Source organism: Prunus avium, chromosome 1 (genome assembly GCF_965620075.1).
Source record: "Prunus avium chromosome 1, drPruAviu1.hap1.1, whole genome shotgun sequence".
In the NCBI taxonomy this organism is placed as follows: Eukaryota; Viridiplantae; Streptophyta; class Magnoliopsida; order Rosales; family Rosaceae; genus Prunus; species Prunus avium.
The window spans coordinates 39294255-39315924 of NC_142284.1; the positions used below are offsets into that span (position 1 = coordinate 39294255).

At 36.7% G+C, this 21670-nt stretch overlaps 3 protein-coding genes across 4 annotated transcripts; all 3 read right to left on the bottom strand.

Annotated features, from left to right (window-relative positions):
* Positions 1–223: 223 nt before the first annotated feature.
* On the bottom strand, positions 224–5707 carry NIK3 (NSP-interacting kinase 3). 2 transcript variants are annotated; one of them, XM_021954083.2, is made up of 11 exons: positions 4742–5707; positions 4154–4286; positions 3971–4042; positions 3666–3809; positions 3467–3538; positions 3309–3368; positions 3121–3215; positions 2883–3029; positions 2234–2578; positions 1279–1670; positions 224–841 (listed from the first exon to the last, which is right to left on the bottom strand). In XM_021954083.2, the coding sequence occupies exons 1-11, from the start codon at positions 4932–4934 to the stop codon at positions 524–526; spliced, it is 1971 nt and encodes a 656-aa protein (XP_021809775.2). In that variant the 5' UTR covers positions 4935–5707; the 3' UTR covers positions 224–523. The 2 variants fall into 2 exon arrangements, with proteins under 2 accessions (XP_021809775.2, XP_021809776.2); XM_021954084.2 differs by having other exon boundaries at positions 2234–2575; positions 4742–5705.
* Positions 5708–10495: 4788 nt separating this feature from the next.
* LOC110753184 (Kelch repeat-containing F-box family protein) lies at positions 10496–11875 on the bottom strand. The gene has a single exon (XM_021954017.2). The coding sequence runs from the start codon at positions 11813–11815 to the stop codon at positions 10670–10672; it is 1146 nt and encodes a 381-aa protein (XP_021809709.1). The 5' UTR covers positions 11816–11875; the 3' UTR covers positions 10496–10669.
* Positions 11876–16119: 4244 nt separating this feature from the next.
* Positions 16120–20087, bottom strand: LOC110753199 (ATP-citrate synthase alpha chain protein 2). The gene is made up of 13 exons (XM_021954037.2): positions 19929–20087; positions 19727–19827; positions 19091–19267; positions 18812–18973; positions 18594–18674; positions 18269–18320; positions 18068–18182; positions 17865–17946; positions 17234–17329; positions 17029–17130; positions 16735–16851; positions 16523–16639; positions 16120–16408 (listed from the first exon to the last, which is right to left on the bottom strand). Exons 2-13 carry the CDS (start codon positions 19823–19825, stop codon positions 16337–16339), a joined length of 1272 nt encoding a protein of 423 aa, XP_021809729.1. The 5' UTR covers positions 19826–19827; positions 19929–20087; the 3' UTR covers positions 16120–16336.
* Between the last annotated feature and the right edge of the window lie 1583 nt (positions 20088–21670).

Genomic DNA, 21670 nt, shown 5'->3' on the forward strand with positions numbered 1-21670 from the left:
TTAGATTTGGAAGCCTGGATTTCATTCCTGCACTGGACCCAACACCCAAAAACAAAGGCACTAAAAAGCCTGCCATGGTTTTCTGTTCTATGAATCTCAGATGTTAAAATAATCTAGTCGTGGTCGTCTGCAACAAGACCTTTGCTTAGCAAAAAAGGCAAAACAGACCTTTGCTCCGCTGAAAAAGCCTGAACGAAATCCTTCTTTTAACACTGTCAAGGTATGGTTATGGAGGACCAACACATAATCCATTCATGAACTAGAACCAACTAGAGATTAGATACAAAGCAACTACATACAAATTTCTAACACAAGTCCAAAACTTTCTCTGAAAGAAGCTCAATCAACTCAATTGATTTTCCCACAGAGAAAAAGAAGCAACTTGTACATGACTTTCCTTTCTCTTTTTCTTTTTTACAGATGAATACATGCATTCAACAGCTATCAACAATCACAGATTTCTGATTTCAAACTTAAGCAACTTAATAAGAGGGAGGTATATAGCTAAAAAGAAAAATAGTTGTCACCTAGGGCCAGAAAGCTCCATAGCTTCTAACACAAGTGAAGATTCTTCTATAAAATCTGAATATCTTTGCCGCGGATGTTCACATGACCGGAACCTTGGTGTCTCAACCTTCTGTGAGGCCTCCCATTTCTCGGCTAAACCATCACCTTCCAACATCTTTAATACTTCAGACATTTTTGGTCGGTGCAAAGGATTAAATTGAGTACATAAAAGGGCAACCTGAACCATTTCTTCCAACTCAACCCTGTCGAAATTTCCCTTTAGATCCTTATCCACCATGAGATTCACCTTTCCCTCCTGATGGAGCTTCTTCACCTGCAATGTATTACACAACCATGTATGTTGAAGAACTTTTTTGATTTGTAGTACCAAGATATTATCTCACAAATCCACCAGTAGTTAAAAATACTACTAGGAATGGTATTCATATTTCATGTATGTACCATTGGGACAAGAAACAGGAACAGAATGCCAGCAACCATGTGTTTAATTGGTGGTTAAAAGGTTCCCGGCCACTCTGCTGGCAAAATTCCCATTTGCTTGCATAATTCAATTTAGGCGTTTTCAACTTTTTTATCTTACATTGAGATCATAATCAGTTCATAAATGCAATTAGGTACATGCTTAAATGTGCGCTTGCATGTGTGTGTGTGTGTGTGTGTGTGTGTGTGTGTGTGTGTGTGTGTGAGAGAGAGAGAGAGAGAGAGAGAGAGAGAGAGAGAGAGAGAGAGAGAGGGAGAGGGAGAGTGTACCCAATCAAGCATTACACCCTTCTGGTTTGCAACTCGTCCAAAGTCCAAAGCCTTTTGACCTGTGATTAGCTCCAGGAGCAAGATCCCAAACCCAAACACATCTGTCTTGTCTGATGACTGACCTGTTGACAAATACTCTGGAGCAATGTGGCCAACAGTGCCGCGCACAGCTGTGGTCACATGAGATTCTCTGTGATCCAAAAGCTTGGCCAACCCAAAATCTCCAACGACTGCCTCGAAGTCTTCATCTAGCAAAATGTTGGCTGCTTTAACATCACGATGGATAATTCTGGGGTCACACTGCTCATGCAAATAAACCAACCCCCTGGCCGTCCCTAAGGCTATTCTCTTTCTCCTTGCCCAGTCTAGAGCTGGTCGGCCGTGTATATGATCTGATACAAAAGCCCAGAATGAAAATAATAATAATAATAATTAACTCGTAGGCAGATGCCAGATCCTCTCAAGTTACCAGGCATTGGTAACAGTCAGGGTTAGAGCATCTATTTCATAGGAATGGACTGTTGAATAACTCAGAGCTCTACTATTGCCAATTTAGCTACAATAATACTTCAGCTTACGGATAACAAGGACAACATATGGTTGCGGTCAGTGAAGTGTGGGAATAGTTATAAACGGATTTATTTTTAGTTGAATCATAATCACAAATATTTGGATGAATAATTTTTTTTGGGTCAAAGTGCATGGTACTGGGTGCTGGGCAAGAGGAGATTATTGGATGCTAGGCAACATTTTTGGTGTCCTGGCTAGAGGGGGATTGTAACAGCAAATAAAATTAATGCAGCAGTAAAGGTGGTAATGTGACATCTATGGCTTTGATGGAGAGTGCTGTTGTGCAGGATAGAATGGTGTAACAAATTTGGATCCTAAGTCAGATGTTGCCAAACAATGAGTAGCCAATTTTAAGGTGTGAAATTATGTAAAACAAAAGGCTAACCTCTTAATCGAGAGGCTACACTTCCATTAGGCATAAAAGGGTAAACAAGAAGTCTTTCATTCTCAGTTGAGCAAAACCCGCAAAGCCTCAGAAGATTTCGATGTACAGCCAAACTAATCATCTCTACTTCTGTCTGAAACTGGATTTCACCACCAGCAGTATTGTAGTCCTTTAGCCTTTTAACTGCCACCAGAGTCCCATCGTTCAAGCTTCCCTTGTATACAATCCCAAAACCACCCCTCCCTAGAATGTTCTTTGAGTTGAAATGGTCCGTTGCTGCCCGGAGCTCCTTAAATGTATACCTCTTCAAATGCCCCAAGCACACTTCTGGGTCATATTGATCTGCTACACAACCCAGAAAATTAAGGATGCATGGATAATAATAGGTCAGGAAAAAGAATACCAATGCTTAAAACATATCCATATATCTGTGTGTGTGTGAGCGCGCTCATAGGATCATCAATACAGAAACACTCAAACTTGCACCATTAATTGTGGTGTTTCATCTATGAAGTGACAGTAGTGACTAAGATCAGGTCCAATCAGAATTATAACTTCTAAAACACAAGCACCCCTGACAAGCTGTTAAACTATCTGAGATACTAATATTGAAGGATAGAAAAGCAGGAAGAAATATGAGAAAACTTACCATTGACATCAAAGAATATCTGCTGGTTGTGTCTGTATCGCCACCAAACAAGTAACCCAATAATTATTATGACACCAAGAGCAGCTCCAAAGCTTGTACCAAAGACTATAGTCATGTGGCGGCGTTTCATCCTAGAGTCTGATTGAGCTAAGTAAGCCAAAATTCATCAATGTAGACTGTCATCAAAGTGTCACGACGAAGACTGTAGAAAATAGAAAAACAATTTGCATATATATACCTTTTAGAGCATCAGGTGGGAGAGATAGGGGCTCTGGAAGGACAGCAGAACAGTTCTCAGCCTTTACACCACAAATCAAAGGGTTTCCTACAATTCTGAAATGAAAAGAAAAACAAAATAAGATTAAGAAAGGTACCAAATTATATGGGGAACTTATCATTACTGGATCAAAAGAAAATATAGCTCACTTGAAAGTTCTCGCGGATATTTTTGGCAAGGTTCCGCTCAGATTGTTGAAAGAAAGGTCCCTACACAAATGTTCATTGAAAAAATAAAGCTCTGCTCATAGATTTTCCCATATAGCAAAGGAACAGTAGAACACATAATACAAGGGACAAAGACATACACAAGAGTGCGACCTTCAACCGTGGACAGAGACTCAGGGCAGGGTCCTGTAAGGCTGTTGTTGTTTAACCGCCTGTCTTGCTCAAATAATAACAACAGGAAAGGTGTAAGCAATAGCTACAATTTCGAGTGCAAGAGTTGCATGTGTTTTCAATCTCAGAAAGTTTGGAAGAAGTGATATGGTGATTTTGGAAACTTACAAATAATTCAGGTTCTTCAGGTTGCCCAAAGAATCTGGTATCTCACCAGTGAAAGAATTATTGGAGAGATCAAGTGTCTGAAGCTTCTCCAAATTCCCAATTGTAGCGGGAATTGGACCTGAGATGGCATTATTTTGAAGCAACCTGCAAAAGTAAAACAGTCATATTTGTTCAACACTTTTGCGCTGCAAGATCAAATCACATTCAAATTTCAGAAGAACAATGTAAAAGGCAAAAACAAAATGAAAAGGCACCCAAAAAGATTCGGATGCTCAGACAACAATGTAAAGGAGGTGTAAACTTACACAGATTGCAAGTTACTGAGGTTTCCAATTGCAGGAGATAAGATTCCATACAAGCTCTGGCTAGGCAATCCCCTAAACAAAACAAAAAACCATTCACTGAGAAATGAATTCATTAAATTGACAAATACTAATAACTACTCTGCTTTTTTGTTTTCTGACCACAATCTGTCTAGAAGAACTTACAGAGCAGATACATAGCCATCGGCGGTACAAGTAACCATCCTCCAGCTACAGGGATCTACAGAGTTACTATCCCAGTTCTCCAAAACATTATGTGGGTCATTTAGATCGCTTTTAATGGCCACCAAAGCTTCAACTGTGAGTATTTCCCAAAAAAGAAGATAGGTTAGTTTCATCCTGATTTTTCTTTTCTATTTACTCGTTAAGGAGAAAAAACTAGCAGAAGAAATAGAGGAGTTCTAAACCTCAGCTGTACCTAATTAAGATAATGCAATAACGTGGGTAGTTCCGAAATTCATACGGAACGTAAGAGCATTAACTGACCAATTTTAGTGGGAAAAAATATATTTCCTCAGAACCGAACCCAAAAAAAAAAAAAAAAAAAACAGAAATGTATCGCATGAACCATGAAGAAGGATAAACTTTACTGTTTCAAAAAACATTCCTTCATCTGGGCATATTTTTTTAATGAATAAAAAATAAAAATAAAATCTTTATGTTGCAATTCTAATGAACAGTTCATTATCTTCTCTCAAGCTTAATTTGAAGATAAGCCAAAAAGAAAATGACAGTATTCCAGGAGAAATTAACCTTCATAATTTACACCAGTAGGAGAAAGTGTTGCAGAAGAAGCCTCTACCAATGCCAAAAGAAGTAAACCCACTTTCCACGACATGAAACTAGTTGTTCCCATATACTCTTTTTCTCTGTTCATTAAACTTTCCTTATGCAACCAGAGCAGAGAGCAGCCTCTATTCAAAACCACCATAGCCAACAAACACATTTAGCCATTCTCATATGAAGTATTGCCTTATCCAAACTGAGTTGCAGTCTCAGAATCAGAATCCAAACCCAATATCACACATGACAGGAACTGCTCACTTAGGCTTTTCACTGCAAACAAAGTAAGAGACTTGTTGATGAAAATTGAAGGAAACAAAGACCCGGATGCTAAAATCACTGTCCTGCCGAATCCTCAGCTCGGATACAGAGAATTTGAATCAAACTGAGTACAATGGGCACCGTATGAGCTGAGACAAACAACAAAAAGAAGAGAATTTTCTCGAGAAACAAGCATCTATCAAGGCTGAATTGCTGAGATCCTAGAGATCTGAGACTAGTGGGTTTGATCTGTATATGTTTTGGGTGATCCCCACAAATTCCATGTGGGTTATGTTGTTGGTTTGTAGCCAAGCTCAGCTCGTCCCCTGTGATTCCACTAAACCATTATCTTCTTTTTCAGGGAGCGAAGTTCATTCAAATAGTAAAAAGGTGAGTGAAACTCACTCACACCAGAAAGAACCAAACACGCAAAGGCCAATGCAAAAGGCCAAAGGCGGACACAGATACAGATGCGAACAGAGCAGACCCAGTAACGAAAAAATTGCGTCTTTTTTAGAGGGAAAAAAATAGGGTTTTTATTATTTCAGAAGGTTAAAAAAATAAAAAGAATAAACTTTGGGGTCATATAAAAAAAAAAGTTAGGTGATTGGACTGAAGGGATGTGTGGAATTGATCAGAGAGAACAATGGGATGTCTATGCAAAAGGGAGAAAATTTGCAGGAAAGTTTTTGGCAGGTCACGTGGTTGGATTGGATTGTCTTGGCCTTTGGCCTGGAACTTTTTTTCAATTTTTTTTTAAACGACATAAAATAATCACTTTCTGTTAAAGTGTTTTCTTTTTTTTTGCAGGGCATGGCCCATCTCCCGCTAAAATAAGCCGGATATTTCAAGCCATCATGTTCATTGTTCTGTACTCCTCAGTTGCTGTAGCCTAGCAGTAGCCAGCCATGTTCAAAAATCCAACCAAAGATAAAAACCTTTTATCACATTCGGGACACTTTTCCAGCAGGATTAAAGTTCATGAGGTGAACATTTTATGTTGTGCTGCTTGGCAAAAGAAGTTTATGTTAAAAATAAATATGCAGATCAGGAATAAAAATATGTTAGTGCAGTAGTATTGGAATATTTTTAGAACGCATCCGACTCCTTGCATTCAATTTCGAACACTCATTCCCGTACATTAGAATAATCTAAAATATCGTTCGTGTAAAAAGGATTTTGTCACATCTTATAGCGACGGTGGGAGTATTGGCAGCGAAAAGCCTATAGGAGCGAGCATGTGAGGTTCAGTACACGCCGGTTGTGGTGGGTTTGCGAACCGCGAGGTGCGGTTTGTAGTATGTTTACACTCCTTATATTCCTCATCGGGTGTCGTGAGAGAATCTCTAAAACCCGCCTTTGCCCCGCCCACGTGGACAATTCAATTGTTACGCCCGTGTTATAATTTGTCCCTCTTGTCCTTTTTCTAATTACTTTTCAAAACATTTAGTGAGGTATTTATTGGATAAAAATGAAAATTATGAGAGAAAACTGAATTTTTAAAACAAACTTAAAGTTGATGGAATATATAATTAAAATGGTGTAGGATCTTCCTAGTTGTAAATATTTTCACTAATGGCATGTTTACTAATTCGTAATTGAATTATGAGAAATTGAATTGAGGAGGAGTTGGATTGAGGAGTATTAGATTCCATATTCTTATTGAAGTTGTTTCCTAAATCATATAGATTGAAAAGAGTTAGATTCTGAATTCCTATAGAAGTTGTTTACTAAATCACATGAAATTCAAGTAGAAATGATACTAATTATCAAAATATCATCGTTATTGAATCGGGTAGAAATAAATTCCGTCAACTTGATAGTATAAAAAGAAGAGAATGTGTGTTTGTAGTGTGGTAGTTAGTTGGTACCACCACACCTGGAAGTGATGTTTAGGGGTAGATCTAGATAATAATTTTCCTAGACTATCCCTCTCTTTTTGTTTGTTTTTTAATTTATAATATCATAAAATTAATTACTTTATATCTATATCATAATATTCAATTATTTTTTTGAAAAAAACATTGATATCATAATAAGGTATTGGTATCCTCGTATGCAACAAAATCACGACTGATGAGTGTTATGTTGGTAAATTCTTGGGAATCAAAGGATATAACTGCAATACAATACAAGGTTTTATTAGTTTAATCAATTAATTAATTAATTAATTGTATGATAATAAAAATAATGAATATTATTAGCATGAGGGCCTGAGCAGTCTTTAAATAATGATAAAAAAAAATTGCAGATGATGCCGGGAGGTGGTGTTCTCTATGATGAGTTTATGCAACCCAAACTCCAAAGCCCAAGAGCATTTTTGTCGCATTGGGAAAACTGAATATTCCCTTAACCCATTATTAGTAATGCAATGCAGCTAATTCAGCTTATTATGCTCATTGTAATTTGTTCATTCATAATAATTTATGTTAATTCTCAAGGTCTTTTGGGTATAATAATTGATGCTCCGGAGACCACACTTCTTCCCACTAATTCAAGGGTATTTTGGTCGTTTTCGGGAAGATGAACTCTCCTCACTTTACCCGCTACTCCTAGCTCCCCGACTGTTTTTTTCAATTAAAAAAATTATAAATTATTTAAAATCTATGCAGTCCCATTGGCTGACCTAATAGCGGTGGCAATTTGACGCGACCCGATGCTTGACTTGAAATTCACACAATTAAATTTGCCGGTCAAATTTGGGTTAACTTGCAATAACATGTTTAATAAATAGATGGGTTTAGGGCCAACCCGCGAAATGACCTATTTGAGAAGTTTACTATTTAACTTTTAATTTTCATTAATAATAATAAATATGTTGCATGCATTGTATAGGCATGTTCTATTCTATTTCATCGTAAATCCTAGGGTTTGTGGATTTCAACCCATCCAAATGAAAACCCTTAGCCTAAGTCGATCACCTCATTCTTATTCTCATCTCAATTTTGAATTCAACCTCCTCTTAAACATATGACATGTTTAAAAATTTGTTAAACAATACAACCGGAACCGGGCACAACGTGTTTATTAAATGAGTCGAACATGGGTTGAGTATGATTAAGACGTTTATTATACTCACACGACACGACCATGACCAACTCTACCTCAAAACAAATGTCCCATACAAATCCAATTCCACCCTGTCTAACATATAAACAAATGCACTATTTACAAAACACAACAAATTAAAAATACTTATAAAAAAATATGCATGTTGAACTGTGATTGGCATAGAAGTATAAGTTTTTACGGAAGGAAAATTAGAACTTATAGTTTTAGTTGCTTATTATTGTTTTCAGTAATAACTTTGAGGTATTTTATTGGATATGTAGGTATTTCTCCCAAGTTCCCAACTCACGCCAACCCTTTGTGCTTGTTGTTTTCTTTTGGGTGAGAAGATAGAATTTGAAGCGATTGACACAAATGGATAAGGGCAATTGGAGCCAAGAGAGTAGCAAGCATGATTAGGTAAATGCTTTTTTGGAACTTTTTCCCCTTTCAAAAGAGAAACAAAAGCAGACTTTGAATTATTACGACCAACCTCACAAAAGAATACTAGAAAGTGCGACTTTCAATAATGAAGTTAGCCCCAGTGGTTGATCATATCATTTCTGCTTCATTTTTTAAGTTATAAAGTTTAGTTGCTTGGTAATCCGTTTTTTTCCAGTCAAAGTCTCCAAGCAGGCAGGTAATGGTAGCAATACCTTTTTTCCAAACCTAACATTCACTCAATAATGATAATAATACATAATAATACAAATTACAATCACATAGCAGATTTTATTTTATTTTATTTTATTTTTAAAAAATATATATATAATATTGGGTGAGTGAGAATTAATATTGTCTTCAACTACCAACCCTATCTGGGAAAATAAACAAACAAAGGAAGGAGAAATCATTCGTTTTGGGCCTATAATTTACATGTTGGGCTAAGTGGGTCCCCTATGAGGTGATGTGCCTGTCTTGGTGGACCACTGGCTGAACCCTATAATAACTCACATTCTTCATTCTTTTATTTCTTATTTGTCATATTTTTATTTGATTTTTCCAACTAATCTGTGGATGGTGTGACGCAGCACTGATCAAAAAGATTGACAGCGATTAACCAAGGTGGTTAGTGTGAGTGGTTCGACACTCTCATTCCTTAAGAGAGGTTAGGGGTTCGATCCCTGCTCTCATACGGAGTCACCACTTTGGCCAACACTTTATTCCTTACGGGCCGACCCGGTGTGAGTGGGGATTAGTCTGAATTGTGGTTAAGGTTTAAAGGTACTATCTATAATTGGGGCCCATCCAGGACCACCTCATAGTTCAGACAAAAAAAAAAAAAAAAGATTGACAGCGATTTCAGCGGGGTATATCAACAGCCGTAACATTTTGTATTCTTACCCAAAACAAATATTAAAAACGATGGTTGCGCTGTCAATCCCAACCATCCCAATTGCATCAGCTTGAGTACACAAAGCCCACGCAAGGAAGCTTTCTGGTCTTCATATTGAAAGTAACGTTTTGGTTGTGAAGTGGGCTTCCTCAATCAAACTCAACTTTTGTTGTTGTTTTTTTTTGGGTTGGAGCAGATGCTTTGTAAAACAGAAACACCGTTAAATTATATAGAGGATTGCATAATTATTCGAAACCCAATTGTGAGAGGCAGAGACAATAGAGTAATCTTTAAAAAATGATTAGCGGCCTGAACCAAACAAGGACAATGACTTACTTAACAATCGCTTAATCTAATAGTACTTTTCTTCTCAATGTTAGAAGAATGTTGGAAGAATTCGAAAGTTCGATGTCCGAATGAAATAAAATTACACAGCTAAACATAATAATATATAATATAAAAAAAAAGAGAGGATAATACATATAGGTTTGAAGTCGAAAGGAAGAAGATATGTGAAGGTGATGGGCTTAAATTTGCTTGCCCTGGGTGCATCGTTTATAACATCATGATAATTGGGGCCAGACAAGGGTTACATCAAAGAATAACGTTATATATAATTATATATAAAAATCTTATTTAGGCCCATCTGTCGTGACAACTACTCATGGTTCGATTTGAAGCACACAATAAAATATCAAGAAACTCATTGGCATTGGTCCAATTGAAAACTACAAGTCGATAATTTTCAATCATTGGTTATGAATTTTCGTAAATATATAGGTGTTGATTTTTCTGTCTAATTTTGATCATATATGACTGGTTTTGTTTTTCGACCACACAACCGCAATGTTCAATGTTCAAATCTTCGATTCTTGAGGTTAAGACTAGCAATGGAAAGTATTGAAAGTTGAAAGGTACACGACTAAAATTCAGTAAGTGAATAATCACATTACGAGACACATAAATGTATACAACTCGTTAACATACAAGTTAGTTCCGTAATAATATATACATTATATTACAAAATTTAGTTATATTGTTAATAAAAACGGTGGACAACGATATTAGGAGAGTTGATCAGCCGGTATTAATAATCCAATGATTACCATTGCGGAAATTAAACGGTACATTATTAAAGTAGGATTAATTTTGCGACAATACATAGTTTAATGGGGACAAATTTTCATAAAATAAAATTAAAGTAGGATTCATTTCTCCACCAATTAGACAAAGATGAGTGATGCCGCCACTTTTCACACGATTCTCAGTGCTCCAACTTGTACGGCTTTAAGCAAATCCGGCAAACCCACATTCGAACACGTCACCACCAACCTCTGCATTCGGCTCCCGTCGTTCACGACGTCGTTATGTACGCTCCTCCACCTGCACCCTACGCCCTCGAGCTCGCAGAGGATCATCTCCGCCGGTTCCGCCGGGTTATGCAAGCACACCGAATTTCCCATGCAACTCATCCCGATCGACGTCACCCAACCGCTCTCCCCCTTCAGCTTCTCCGCCATCTCCGCTGGCATCTCCCCGATCATCTCCTTGCGCTCAAGCGACGCTCCCTTCACTTCCCACACTTTCACGCCCATCAAATTCTCCGCATTTCCCACCGCGCCCACCAAAATCAAACGGCCGTTTCCGAATCCGATCACCGAGCTAAATACGCTTCCGTCGGGGCGCAGATCGTACGGTCCAAACCATGCCTTGGGATTCGGATCAAACGAGTAGGTTACGCCGGAGATTTTCTCCGTCACGTACATTTTGCTGTCGTCGACGGCGACCGAGAGCCACGTGGAGGCCGCGGAGTCTTTGAGAATAGCGGGCATGGAGTTGCACGTGTCCCACGTGCGGGTCGTCACGTCGTACATTTCCACCGCGAGGGGGTCGTCCTCGTAATCGCACGTGCCGCCAGCGACGATGATCCGGTGGCCCACCAGCGCAACAATCGGGTCGGTTCGCCAGACTAGCGGGGCGGCCGCGTTGTGCCACGTGTGGTGGAGGGGGTCGGTTGAGAAAGCAAACTTGGAGGGGGAGAGCATGTATATTAGCGTGGAGTGCGAGGATCGGAGGATGGGGATGGACGGGATATCGGACGGCTGCGGATGAATGTCGATCCACACGTGCGAGGCGGGGTCGTAGGCGCGTGCGGAGGTGACGTAGGGGTACCTGGTGGTCTGAGTGAGGACAATGAGCCAGGGCTTGATGTTTCTGTGGAAGTGGCGGAGGGAGGAAGAGACGGCGTGGCTCCAGGACTTCGACACGTGGCAGGCGGGGACGAGGTGGAGGAGAGGGACGTGAGAGAGGATGGATTCTAGGATGTCTCCGTAGAGTGGAGCTTCTTGTTGATCTTCTTTGACCTTGGACTTGGTGGTCTGAGTCTGAACCTCGGCCATCTCTAATTCCAGAGAGAGAAAGAAGAGAGAGATGAGTTTGAGTGGCAAATGTTTGCGGGAGAGGGGGCTGCATTATATAGGAGAGGCGGGCCCAACAGATATGGAATGTGGAGGCTGCACTACTGGATAGACTTTGGATCCGCTCATGCTATTTTTAATTTTTAATTTTATTTAATATTTTGTATTTCTAAGTAGTTTTTATATTTGTGCATGACATCGTAATAAGATACTTGTTATGAATAAATGAAGTTTTGAATGCATTGAAAAAGAAATTTAATGGGATGTTAGTCGGATTGGTTCAGAATTTTAGTGCATTTTCATTTCAAGTATTTTTGAATATTTTGTATAATTCATAGCTATTGAATAAAATAACGTGAATGTAAAGCAGTGTATTTATGCATTGTAATTTGTATGTACACATACACGTGTATATATAAATACAATGCATTTTCCAAACAAAGAAAAGAAGGTCAATACAATGAATTTTACGCAGTATTTGTTTGACAATGACATGGCAACGAAATAAACATAAACGTATATATATACTAAGTATGCAATATAATTATGAATTTGATTTTATAATAAATAAAAGAATGAATTGGCGTGGGGTGGCCGGTGAGATGGGGTGGGGTGGGGTGTTGTAGGTGGACCTGACCACGATCTGATGTTGGTGAAGAAATTATAACAAAAGAAAAAAGAGAAATCCATGCCGTCCGTTTTGGGGCTCGACCATCAACCAAGAAGAATATGTAATGATCTAAGCCCAGGCCACCATGGAAATGACATCTGTCTACTTTCAAACAAAGACTTGAGGGGGTGCCACTGCTTTAAATATTTATTTGGATTGGAATTTGGATGAGAGAGAGAGAGAGAGAGAGAGAGGGGAATTCAATTCAGTGCTGCGGCTAAAGCAAGGCAACCCATAACGACCAGTAACCTAAGTCTAACGAACTTTGAGAAAATGCAATCTGGATGAGATCCACTGTAGACTTTATTCTTTATTTTATTTATTTAACTACCAGATTAAATGTTATAACAACAACGTGTCAACGTGGCACATACATGATATTTTATTGGCCGTGATATAAATGTTTCCCATACTTTTCAACAAGAAGAAAAGCCTAGACTTTAAAATAGAGAATCAGTGTTGACTGTTGGTAGGCAATTCTGGCTAGCATTTTTCTTGATTTAAATATATCAAACATGGATACGGAAATATTTACATAAGTATTTATGATCGCTAATTGATGAAGCATATTAAATTGTCGTTTAGTAGGGTACTTTAATATTAAATATTAAATTGTTGAAGCATATTAAATATTTACATATTGGAATTTGTGATTTTTGTTCCTTCACATTTTACATGTTTGAGTAGGGTACTTTAATACAGTACGAACCAACCTAGCTGTCCAAACAGCAATGGATGATATATATGGCAGGGCTGAAACCTGAAACAGAGAGAAATAGTACATGATTTGATATTATCTAGATTGTCGGTCAAATTATGAGTTATTTGCATTAACACATTCCCTTCACATTTTTGACTTTTTAACAAAATTTCTTGAGGTTTCATAAATTATACAAACATTCCAGAGGTTTTAAATTGTTTTCACAAAATTCATTTTCAATGATTGTTCCTTCAAAATTTGATAATTTTATTTAAAAAAATATGTGCAAATGACAAAAGCAACCTCAATGAATGTATGTGCAATCTAATTTCAAAGGTTAACTTTGTATTTTGGATAATTCTGTATATATAAAATCATCAATCTTTAGATGGAAAATCAATAAAAATGGGTTTTATGAAAACAATTTAAAACCTTAAATAGTGTTCGTGTAATTTCCAAAACCTCAGGGGGTTTTATTAAAAAGCTAAAAACCTTAGAGAATGTTAGTGTAAATAACTCGTCGAATTATATATTGCACTGCTGTGGTATTTATGATTTATGACAGAACACAAAAGACGTGCAATTATATCTGATTTAAATCCACAAAAGTATTTATTATTATTATTGTATACATCTATATCTGGATATTACACGTCCGCACATGCATCATAACATGGTCACATGTGGTCACATGTTCTAATTCTTTTTTTTTTTTTTTTTAATAGGGTCAAGCGTAACATGTTGTGATATTCATTCTCAATTCTATGATATATCCCAGTATATTTAGAAAATAAAAAGAAAAGGATGACATAATAATAATAAGTTGTTGTTGCTCCATCTTTATCACTTTTTAGAATCAGGTTTGGTGGATGTAATGAAACCATATTTAGACTACATGATATCCAACTTTAAAAAAGCAATGTTTTTTTTTGGTGAAAAAAAAAAGGCAATGTTTTGGTCGGCAGTCGAAAGAACTTGGAAGATCCAAGAAATAATTTTAACTCAATTGATTTTTAATATATATATATATATATATATATATATATATATACAAGTGGTGTGAGTTTTATATATGTGTTTTGTTTCTTTTTCTAATTCTTATAATTTTGTTAAATCGAGAAAGAAAATAAACCTAATAAAAAAAATTAAAAGAAATAAATGAAGGAGGGACAATATTTTTATAAAAGAAATGTGAAGGGGGAGTTTTCTAAGAATATTTTAAGAAGTTTTGAAGATTTCACCAAACGTCATTCTTCAGATATAGGTGGGGTAAAGGACCCACTAGTGTAGTGGTTTGGAGCAATTGCTTTTCCAGGAAAGGTTCTGAGTTTTTTTTTTTTTTTTTCCCCTAAGAATCAAATACTTTTATTAAAGGCGAACACAAACATTAGCATCTCCAACTAAGGTATTAAACAACCAATCTGGAGGTACAAAATCCCAATAATAACTACCATCTACCTCAAAGGACCCACTAGTGTAGTGGTTTGGAGTATTTGCTCCCTCAGGTAAGGTCATGGGTTCGAGTCCTAGCATCCGTGTAGTGTGTGTGAGTTTAGTATGCTATCGCCCCTCTCAATAGGAAAGGTCCTGAAAAAAAAAAAAAAAAAAAAAAAAAAAAAAAAAAAAAAAAAAAAAAAAAACTACCATCTACCCTCCACGCCAAAGTTGCAACCTCATGAATTATGGGTTCGAGTCCTAGCATCCTTGTAGTTAAGCACGAATCCAAGATTTGAAAATGTGGAATAGAAAATTCGAGTTAGGGCTATTAAAACCTTCTAGTCCTACAATATAATGAGTTCCAAAATGTGTTTTCCTACCCCAAAATAAACCTAGAAACAACACCCAGATGTAGGATCATGAAAAAAACCATTAAGTATTAGAGGCATAAAGTATAATGTCAACCATTAATTTCATATTCTCTATAACGTGACATCAATTTCAGAATTAGATGATGTAATAAACCATATAGAAAGAGACAAATTTACAATACTTGTTATAGAGAAAAGGAACTAAAGAATAGATCAATAAAATTTTGTCTGAAACAAACGAGTAAGAAGAAACTACAATTTACATCAGTATTGAAAATTATAAAAACTTTTGTATGGGCTATATAATGTGAGTTCGTCCTACATGTAGTATGTGTAAGTAAGTTGAATATATTATCACCCATCTCAATATGTAAAGTCCTGAAAAAATAGAGATCGATTCACATGGATTATATTTTACGTTACAATTTCAATGGCCGGTTACTTACGGCTTCAAAGTTGGTAAAGGTGAAGCCGCATTATGGCAACCTAGAAATTAAGCTCACCAACCAACCACCAACAAGCCAAACAAGTCTATATAAATGTAATGTTACTGGTATTTAATCAAACAAATATGGAGGTTGTATTTTAAAATATTTTGTTTTGTTGCTTGCTACGTCTTTTCATTATCTAATTTGTCCAAAGCGTCACTGCATGAAAAGTGCATATACACCCACCCCGCCCTACTTCTCATATTAGGAAAAGAAAACCAATAAAAGAATCTACATGGGTCTTGTGTCAGCATTAATATCAATATTTCTTAGGTATGATGTATACACAAATAATATATATTTTTAAATAGGACAGGATATGAATTTTGTATAGAAAGCTACAGATATAACAACATGATTAATTAGTTTGATCCAACGGTTAAAAGATACAGGCCCATAATGGGTTTGAATCAAGCTTTTGTGTTTGTTCTAGTCAAGTTACTCTTGGTCAACTGTAGTTTTGAACCCAAACTTATAACGGAATATGAACTTAGAACAAGCCCAAGCTCGTTCCCCCATTGTTTTTCATTTGCGGCCCATTAGCATTTTTATACACATTTCGACTTTGGTTGAGGGTTTTGGTACTGACAAGACAACAAGGATCTCAAAATGCAGAGAAATGAGTACACCAATGTAAACTTTTTATTGCAATAACAAGGTCACACAGTACAATCACGCTACCATTACCCATTAGCACGTACAAACTACATTAACTTCGCTGAGGTTTTTGATAGAACGAAATTGGTACAAGGATTTAACGGAGACATGGAAACTTGCCACAAAAGAAAAGAAAAGAAAAGAAAAGAAAGGAGAAGAGCGAGCAATCTGAAGAATGACTTATGCAGCAACACTGATGCACTGAATTGCCTGTTTGCAAATACCGGTCATTGTTGCTTCGGGTCCATAGACCTACAAGAAGAGAACACAGAAACAGAAGAATAAATTTCAGTGAAGTTCTTCCGAAAGGCATTTCAAGTATTTGCATGTCTGCTAAAACAATAGAGATTTCAAAAACATTGGTACCTCAATTGGGATGCCGATTTCCTCTCCAAGTGCCCGCATTTTTGCGAGGCCCCTCTGGTAGTTGGGACCTCCTCTCCTGACATAGAGATGCATCCTTGCGGCTTTAAGCTTTGATTCCTGAGTAATCAAATATGTCATCGTCAATTTTCAAACTTGGAAAGGACATTAACATTAACAAAGTTAGGATTCTTAGCCCAGTAGATTAAGCTCACCTTCTCCTTCAAGGCTCGAATGATACCATTGAATGTTGCAGCTACATCGGTAAAGTTAGCTATTCCTCCTCCAATTACAAGGGCTCTCTTACGGCCATCAGGGTCTGACGTTGCACACTGTAGAAGGAATACGATTATTATACACAAAACCAAAGTCTGAGGTGCGTAGGCATGTGTTGCCGGATGTTAGCATTTAATGAAGAAAAAATATGCACAGGTCAAATATGAAAGCACCATTTTAATCTACAATGGACTTAGTAATACAATGCTAAGAGTGAAATGAAGAGTTCTTACATCAATCACAACTCTGGCATACTGCAATACCTCCTCTTCATTAGGTGCTCCACTGTATTCGGCATAGTTTCCAAGTTCATCAGCAAAGCCAAGATCTCCAACCTGACCAAGGAATATCATTTTGGGTATGAGCAATTAATGCCAATGAAAAACAACTTTCAAAAAGCAACAAGGTTCAAATATTCCAAATCTTAGGTAACCGCACCGTGTCTGCATAGATGACACTTGCACCTCCTCCAGCTACCATAGTCCAAATTCGTCCCTTTGGGTTGAGAACTGTGAATTTCAAAGATGCACTAGTCTGCAAGCAAATGACAAATGAACCTGATAAATAAACAATGACAAGGCTACTAAGTGGATGTTACTTAATGAAATGTGATGAGAGTTACCAATATAAAATTACAATTGAGAGACATTAGGGATCATTTATCCAAATTCAGACTAAAGACATGCATACCAGTTGACTGAAAAAATAGGGCTTTATTTCTCAAAGATTAGAAGACTCTGAACTTTACAATGCATTTCAATTGACATTCATTTAGACAAACAGCAATGGAAGGAATCCCAGCTTTCATGCTAGATAATGGTTTAAAAAAATCATTTGAAAAACTAGGGATCAGCTGACTTGTAAAAATTTTAATGGAGGGATTTGGTAGTGCCAGGACCAAGCCATTTCCTTTCCTACTTAACAAACCATGGATTTGGACAAGAAACAAGAAGGGTATTATTTAAGAGTATTAAAAGAAAGTATAAATACATGACTCAAATCTTCCATGGAAAAGTTCATTGACGAGATGTAAAGATTTCATCTCAAATTTGAAGGCATATGTGTGTACCTTTTCATCTAGGCCATGAATAAATTTTTCTGTAGAACTCATAACCCTTCCAAATGGCATTGGAAATTCAATACCGCCCCACCTGAAACAATTAAATAATGTAAAGTGTTATAGAAAGTGGTAAGCTAAAACACCAGTAAAGAGTTTGGCATATGCATAACGAAACGGAGAAGGTAATAATAACTAAAGGAAATGAAAGGTACTTTTTGAAGTTCTTGAAAGCAGCAGTGTCATCCAGCTCGCCTCTCATATCCAAAGGATATGGCTTTCCATCAACCAGTGCGAAAGGATTCATCTCCAGAAAAGTGAAGTCCAGATCTGAAACATACTAATAATTAATAATGTTGTTCTTACGTCTTGCAGCTCTAGTACAAAATGGAATGGTCAAAGAATTGTTAACACACCTTGAAATAGAGTAAAAACGACTTTGATAAAGTCCTCAAGTTCTCCTTTGATCTAGATTCAAGAACAATATTTGTCAATGACTTTCAATTTAAGCCAAAAGGAACATGAACATGAACTCAATTGACATATAGCATATCATTGCACCAAACCAGTAATAAATTAAGCAAAATCAAGTAACATATTTGTTTCTTCCTGGTCAGAAGTGAACTGAGTATTGAAGTCAAGAAAATAGAAACCTAACGCTAGAAAAAAGCTGAACATTGAATTCCTACAAAACAATAAAGAATAATGAATATACGATATCAATGACTGCCAAGGAATTACCTCCAAGGGAAGGGTTGCAACAAGTGGTGCAGATACTTCTGATGTGAAAGGAGTTCCTGTAGGGACAAATATGGTCTTGACCTGCATCAAGTACAATTCTTTTATAAACATGAAGTGCTAAGACAATTTAATACAAGAGACATATAACAAACAAAACGCTAAAAGTGCATCTTGTATTAGGAAGAAATATTGGGAAACAAATTGACATCCTAAAGTACCTTATCCCAGTTCTCCTCAATATCAATTCCTCCACACTCGGAGAAGCTTATGCTGTTCCCAAGTCGGTCTGAGACAATATTAAGGTAAAACTCCTCATTGTGGGGAATGAAGGGTTCAACAATGAATGTTGTTATGGGTCCCTTGCAACCGCCCATCTCCACCTGTAAATCCAAAAATGAAACATGTAATCAAAATTCTCAATTCTTAAAAGGAAATGACAGTATGAACTACAAAACACAAGAAACTTATGTGTATGAAACAATGGGAAGATTAAATACCTCTTTGCCAAGGCGCTCCTTCACAAAGGTGGCAACTTGAGCGAAGTCAAGGTTCAAAGCAACCAAACCACTCTTCCCACGCTTTCCAAACAACATGTCAGGTTTCACAACCAGTTTGGAAGACGAAAGCCAAGATTCCTTCTCAACTAGCTCATTGAGATCGGTTGATTCAGTAATCTGAGGAGCGAGCCAACAAAAAACCCATCATTGAATTACAGTTTACAACATAATGTTTGGCAGGATCAAATTTACTTCGACTGGCATCATACAATTAGATTGGTTGAATCTTAAACAACCCAGTTAAGGCTATTCAAACTCAAAGGGGGCAAAACAAGATTTAAAATCAAAACCCTCTTAATGAATAAATCTATTGAGCTCGGACTAGATCTATGAATCAAACCACATACTCCATAAGTGGCATTTAAACAACACTTTTATCCACATGATCTCTTTTGTTTTAATTACTTATATATAAATGACAACGAAGAATCTTTCAAATCTTTCAAATCTTTCAAAATGGGCCGCAAAAGTTTGAAACTTGAAGATCTAAATGCATAACAAACAGACAAGCACTAAGCAGAGAGCTGAGAAACAGAGAGTAAATCATGAATCTGAATCAAAGAAAAAAAGACTCACTTGGGCTGATTTAAGGGGCAATTCACGGCCACCGAGCCTCTTGAAGTGTTCCTTCAACAACCTCTTGGAGTCGTACTCTCTGATCTTCTTGCGTGCCATATCTGATTTTTTTTTCCCACACAAATCATAAGCCAAATATCCAAATTTTATTTGATCAAATTGGAAGGGAAGCTTTGGGTTTCTGAGAAATGCAAAAACTTACCGTTGAAAAACAGAGAAGGAGAGAGGAGTGCGTGTTGGTTCTACGAACAAGAGTTAGGTAGGCAGATGCAGAGCAACTCACAACTGAAATCCTTTTGCCAATGGACTCGTCTATTTATAGCTACCAAAAACAAACGCAAATCTTTTTGGCCTTTTTCTAATTTTTTTTTCTTTATTTTTGGTGTGGGTTTAATTTGAAAGGGTAGGTTGGCGTGTGGGCTTAAATTTAATTTTAGCGGCAACGTATTATTCTTAGATGTACCACTCACTCACACACTTAACAAACACATGCGGCACCTACCGATTTGGACCAGGGATTCAACCCCACCCTACCTGTTTTTGTAATTTTCTACTGGACTTTGATCCCCTGCTTCGCGAGTTACCATAAGTTGATGACTTTGGTGGTGTGCATCACCGTTGATCTTTTATACTTTTTAAGCATCAATGTCAAATGCCACTCGCTCTAGTCCACAAATGGGAACTTCACAAAGGTTCGGACTTTTATCGTTTTTCTATAGATTATATGTCTAATATAAAAATAGAGTGCGACAATTTTTTGTTTCTACTTTCTTGTATAAGAAATATAAATTTTACAAAAAACACCAAGCATGTAATAAACTCTGATTTTTTCATCATACTATTAATTTATTAGTCAACTAGTCGAACAATGCGGAGTTGAAATACAATAGACGGTTTGGATTAGTGAAATATAATGCGGAGTGTGCCTTATAAGGATATCCCTCAAATAAACTTATTTAAGAGATCCCTCAAAAGAAGCTCGCTCGTGACTAGACTATACCAAAAACAAATAACTTTAATAGCTTACCTTCTGTTATTTCTAAGTTCTTACTTTTAAAAAAATAATGTTAATAATTTCTCATTACATCCCCATAATCCACAAAAATTATTTTCTACAGGTCACATGTAACATATTTTAGTATTCTAATTTGGACACCACATAGTCAACGTCGTAGTGCTGCAAAGTGGCGGTCATGACAAATTTTCTGCTTATGTTTTTTCATATGGTTGTTTTTCTTTTTAATTAAGATATATAACGAGCGCTTACGACAGAAAAAAAAAATTTTAAATTAACAAAGATATAATGAGTGGGTATTTTGGTGAATACCTCTGTATTAAATGCTTGGCTGCTTTGTGTGGTGGGTTCCTTTATTTGATGCATTCATGTTTTTCAAAACTAGTGTGCTGCTAGGCGATATGACTTATGTAATTTGTTCATTTGCTACTTTTTGTTGTTATAACATCATCATCATCTACATAGATTTTTTTAGTGATTGAGAATTATTTTTTTATTTTTTTGGGGTCAAATGATAAAACCTTTTTATTAAAAGCGATTAAATATGGTTAGATTATGTGTTAATGCATCAATAAGTTAATTGGATTGGACTCAATTTGAAGTAGGATAACTTTCATACCGAGGAGAGATTAATAGGTAACTAAATGTGCGGCTCCATTAAAAACTCAAGAAAATAAAGTAAAATCTGGTAAATTGTATTGTGTGGCCTAAACATTCAATTATTTAATGAATCCTACCAACCCTAGTCAAAGGTGAGCCCTTGGTCAACACTGCACAGCTGCTCTCTCTAGTTGACTCAGTTTAGCAACTAGTTTTTTTAGTAGTGAATCACAATTGTAGTGTTTATCTATAAAAATTATACCAAAATTATATATAATAAGAGCATGTCCGGTAAGGGCTGCCACTATTCACATGAATAGTGTCAGCCT

Bases quoted from the DNA above. Each gene is read 5' to 3' on its own strand.
- LOC110753184 (XM_021954017.2), bottom strand. From the start codon at position 11,815: ATGGCCGAGGTTCAGACTCAGACCACCAAGTCCAAGGTCAAAGAAGAT.
- LOC110753199 (XM_021954037.2), bottom strand. From the start codon at position 19,825: ATGGCACGCAAGAAGATCAGAGAGTACGACTCCAAGAGGTTGTTGAAG. The intron at 18,675-18,811 runs GTACTTTAGGAT...TACTTGATGCAG, and splicing joins TTGAGGAGAACTGGGATAAG to GTCAAGACCATATTTGTCCC. The intron at 16,409-16,522 runs GTACCAATGTTT...CTCTTCTTGTAG, and splicing joins AAATCGGCATCCCAATTGAG to GTCTATGGACCCGAAGCAAC.
- NIK3 (XM_021954083.2), bottom strand. From the start codon at position 4,934: ATGTGTTTGTTGGCTATGGTGGTTTTGAATAGAGGCTGCTCTCTGCTC. The intron at 2,579-2,882 runs GTAAGTTTTCTC...TGGGTTGTGTAG, and splicing joins GATATTCTTTGATGTCAATG to CAGATCAATATGACCCAGAA. The intron at 1,671-2,233 runs GTTAGCCTTTTG...CTTTTGTATCAG, and splicing joins TGTAGCCTCTCGATTAAGAG to ATCATATACACGGCCGACCA.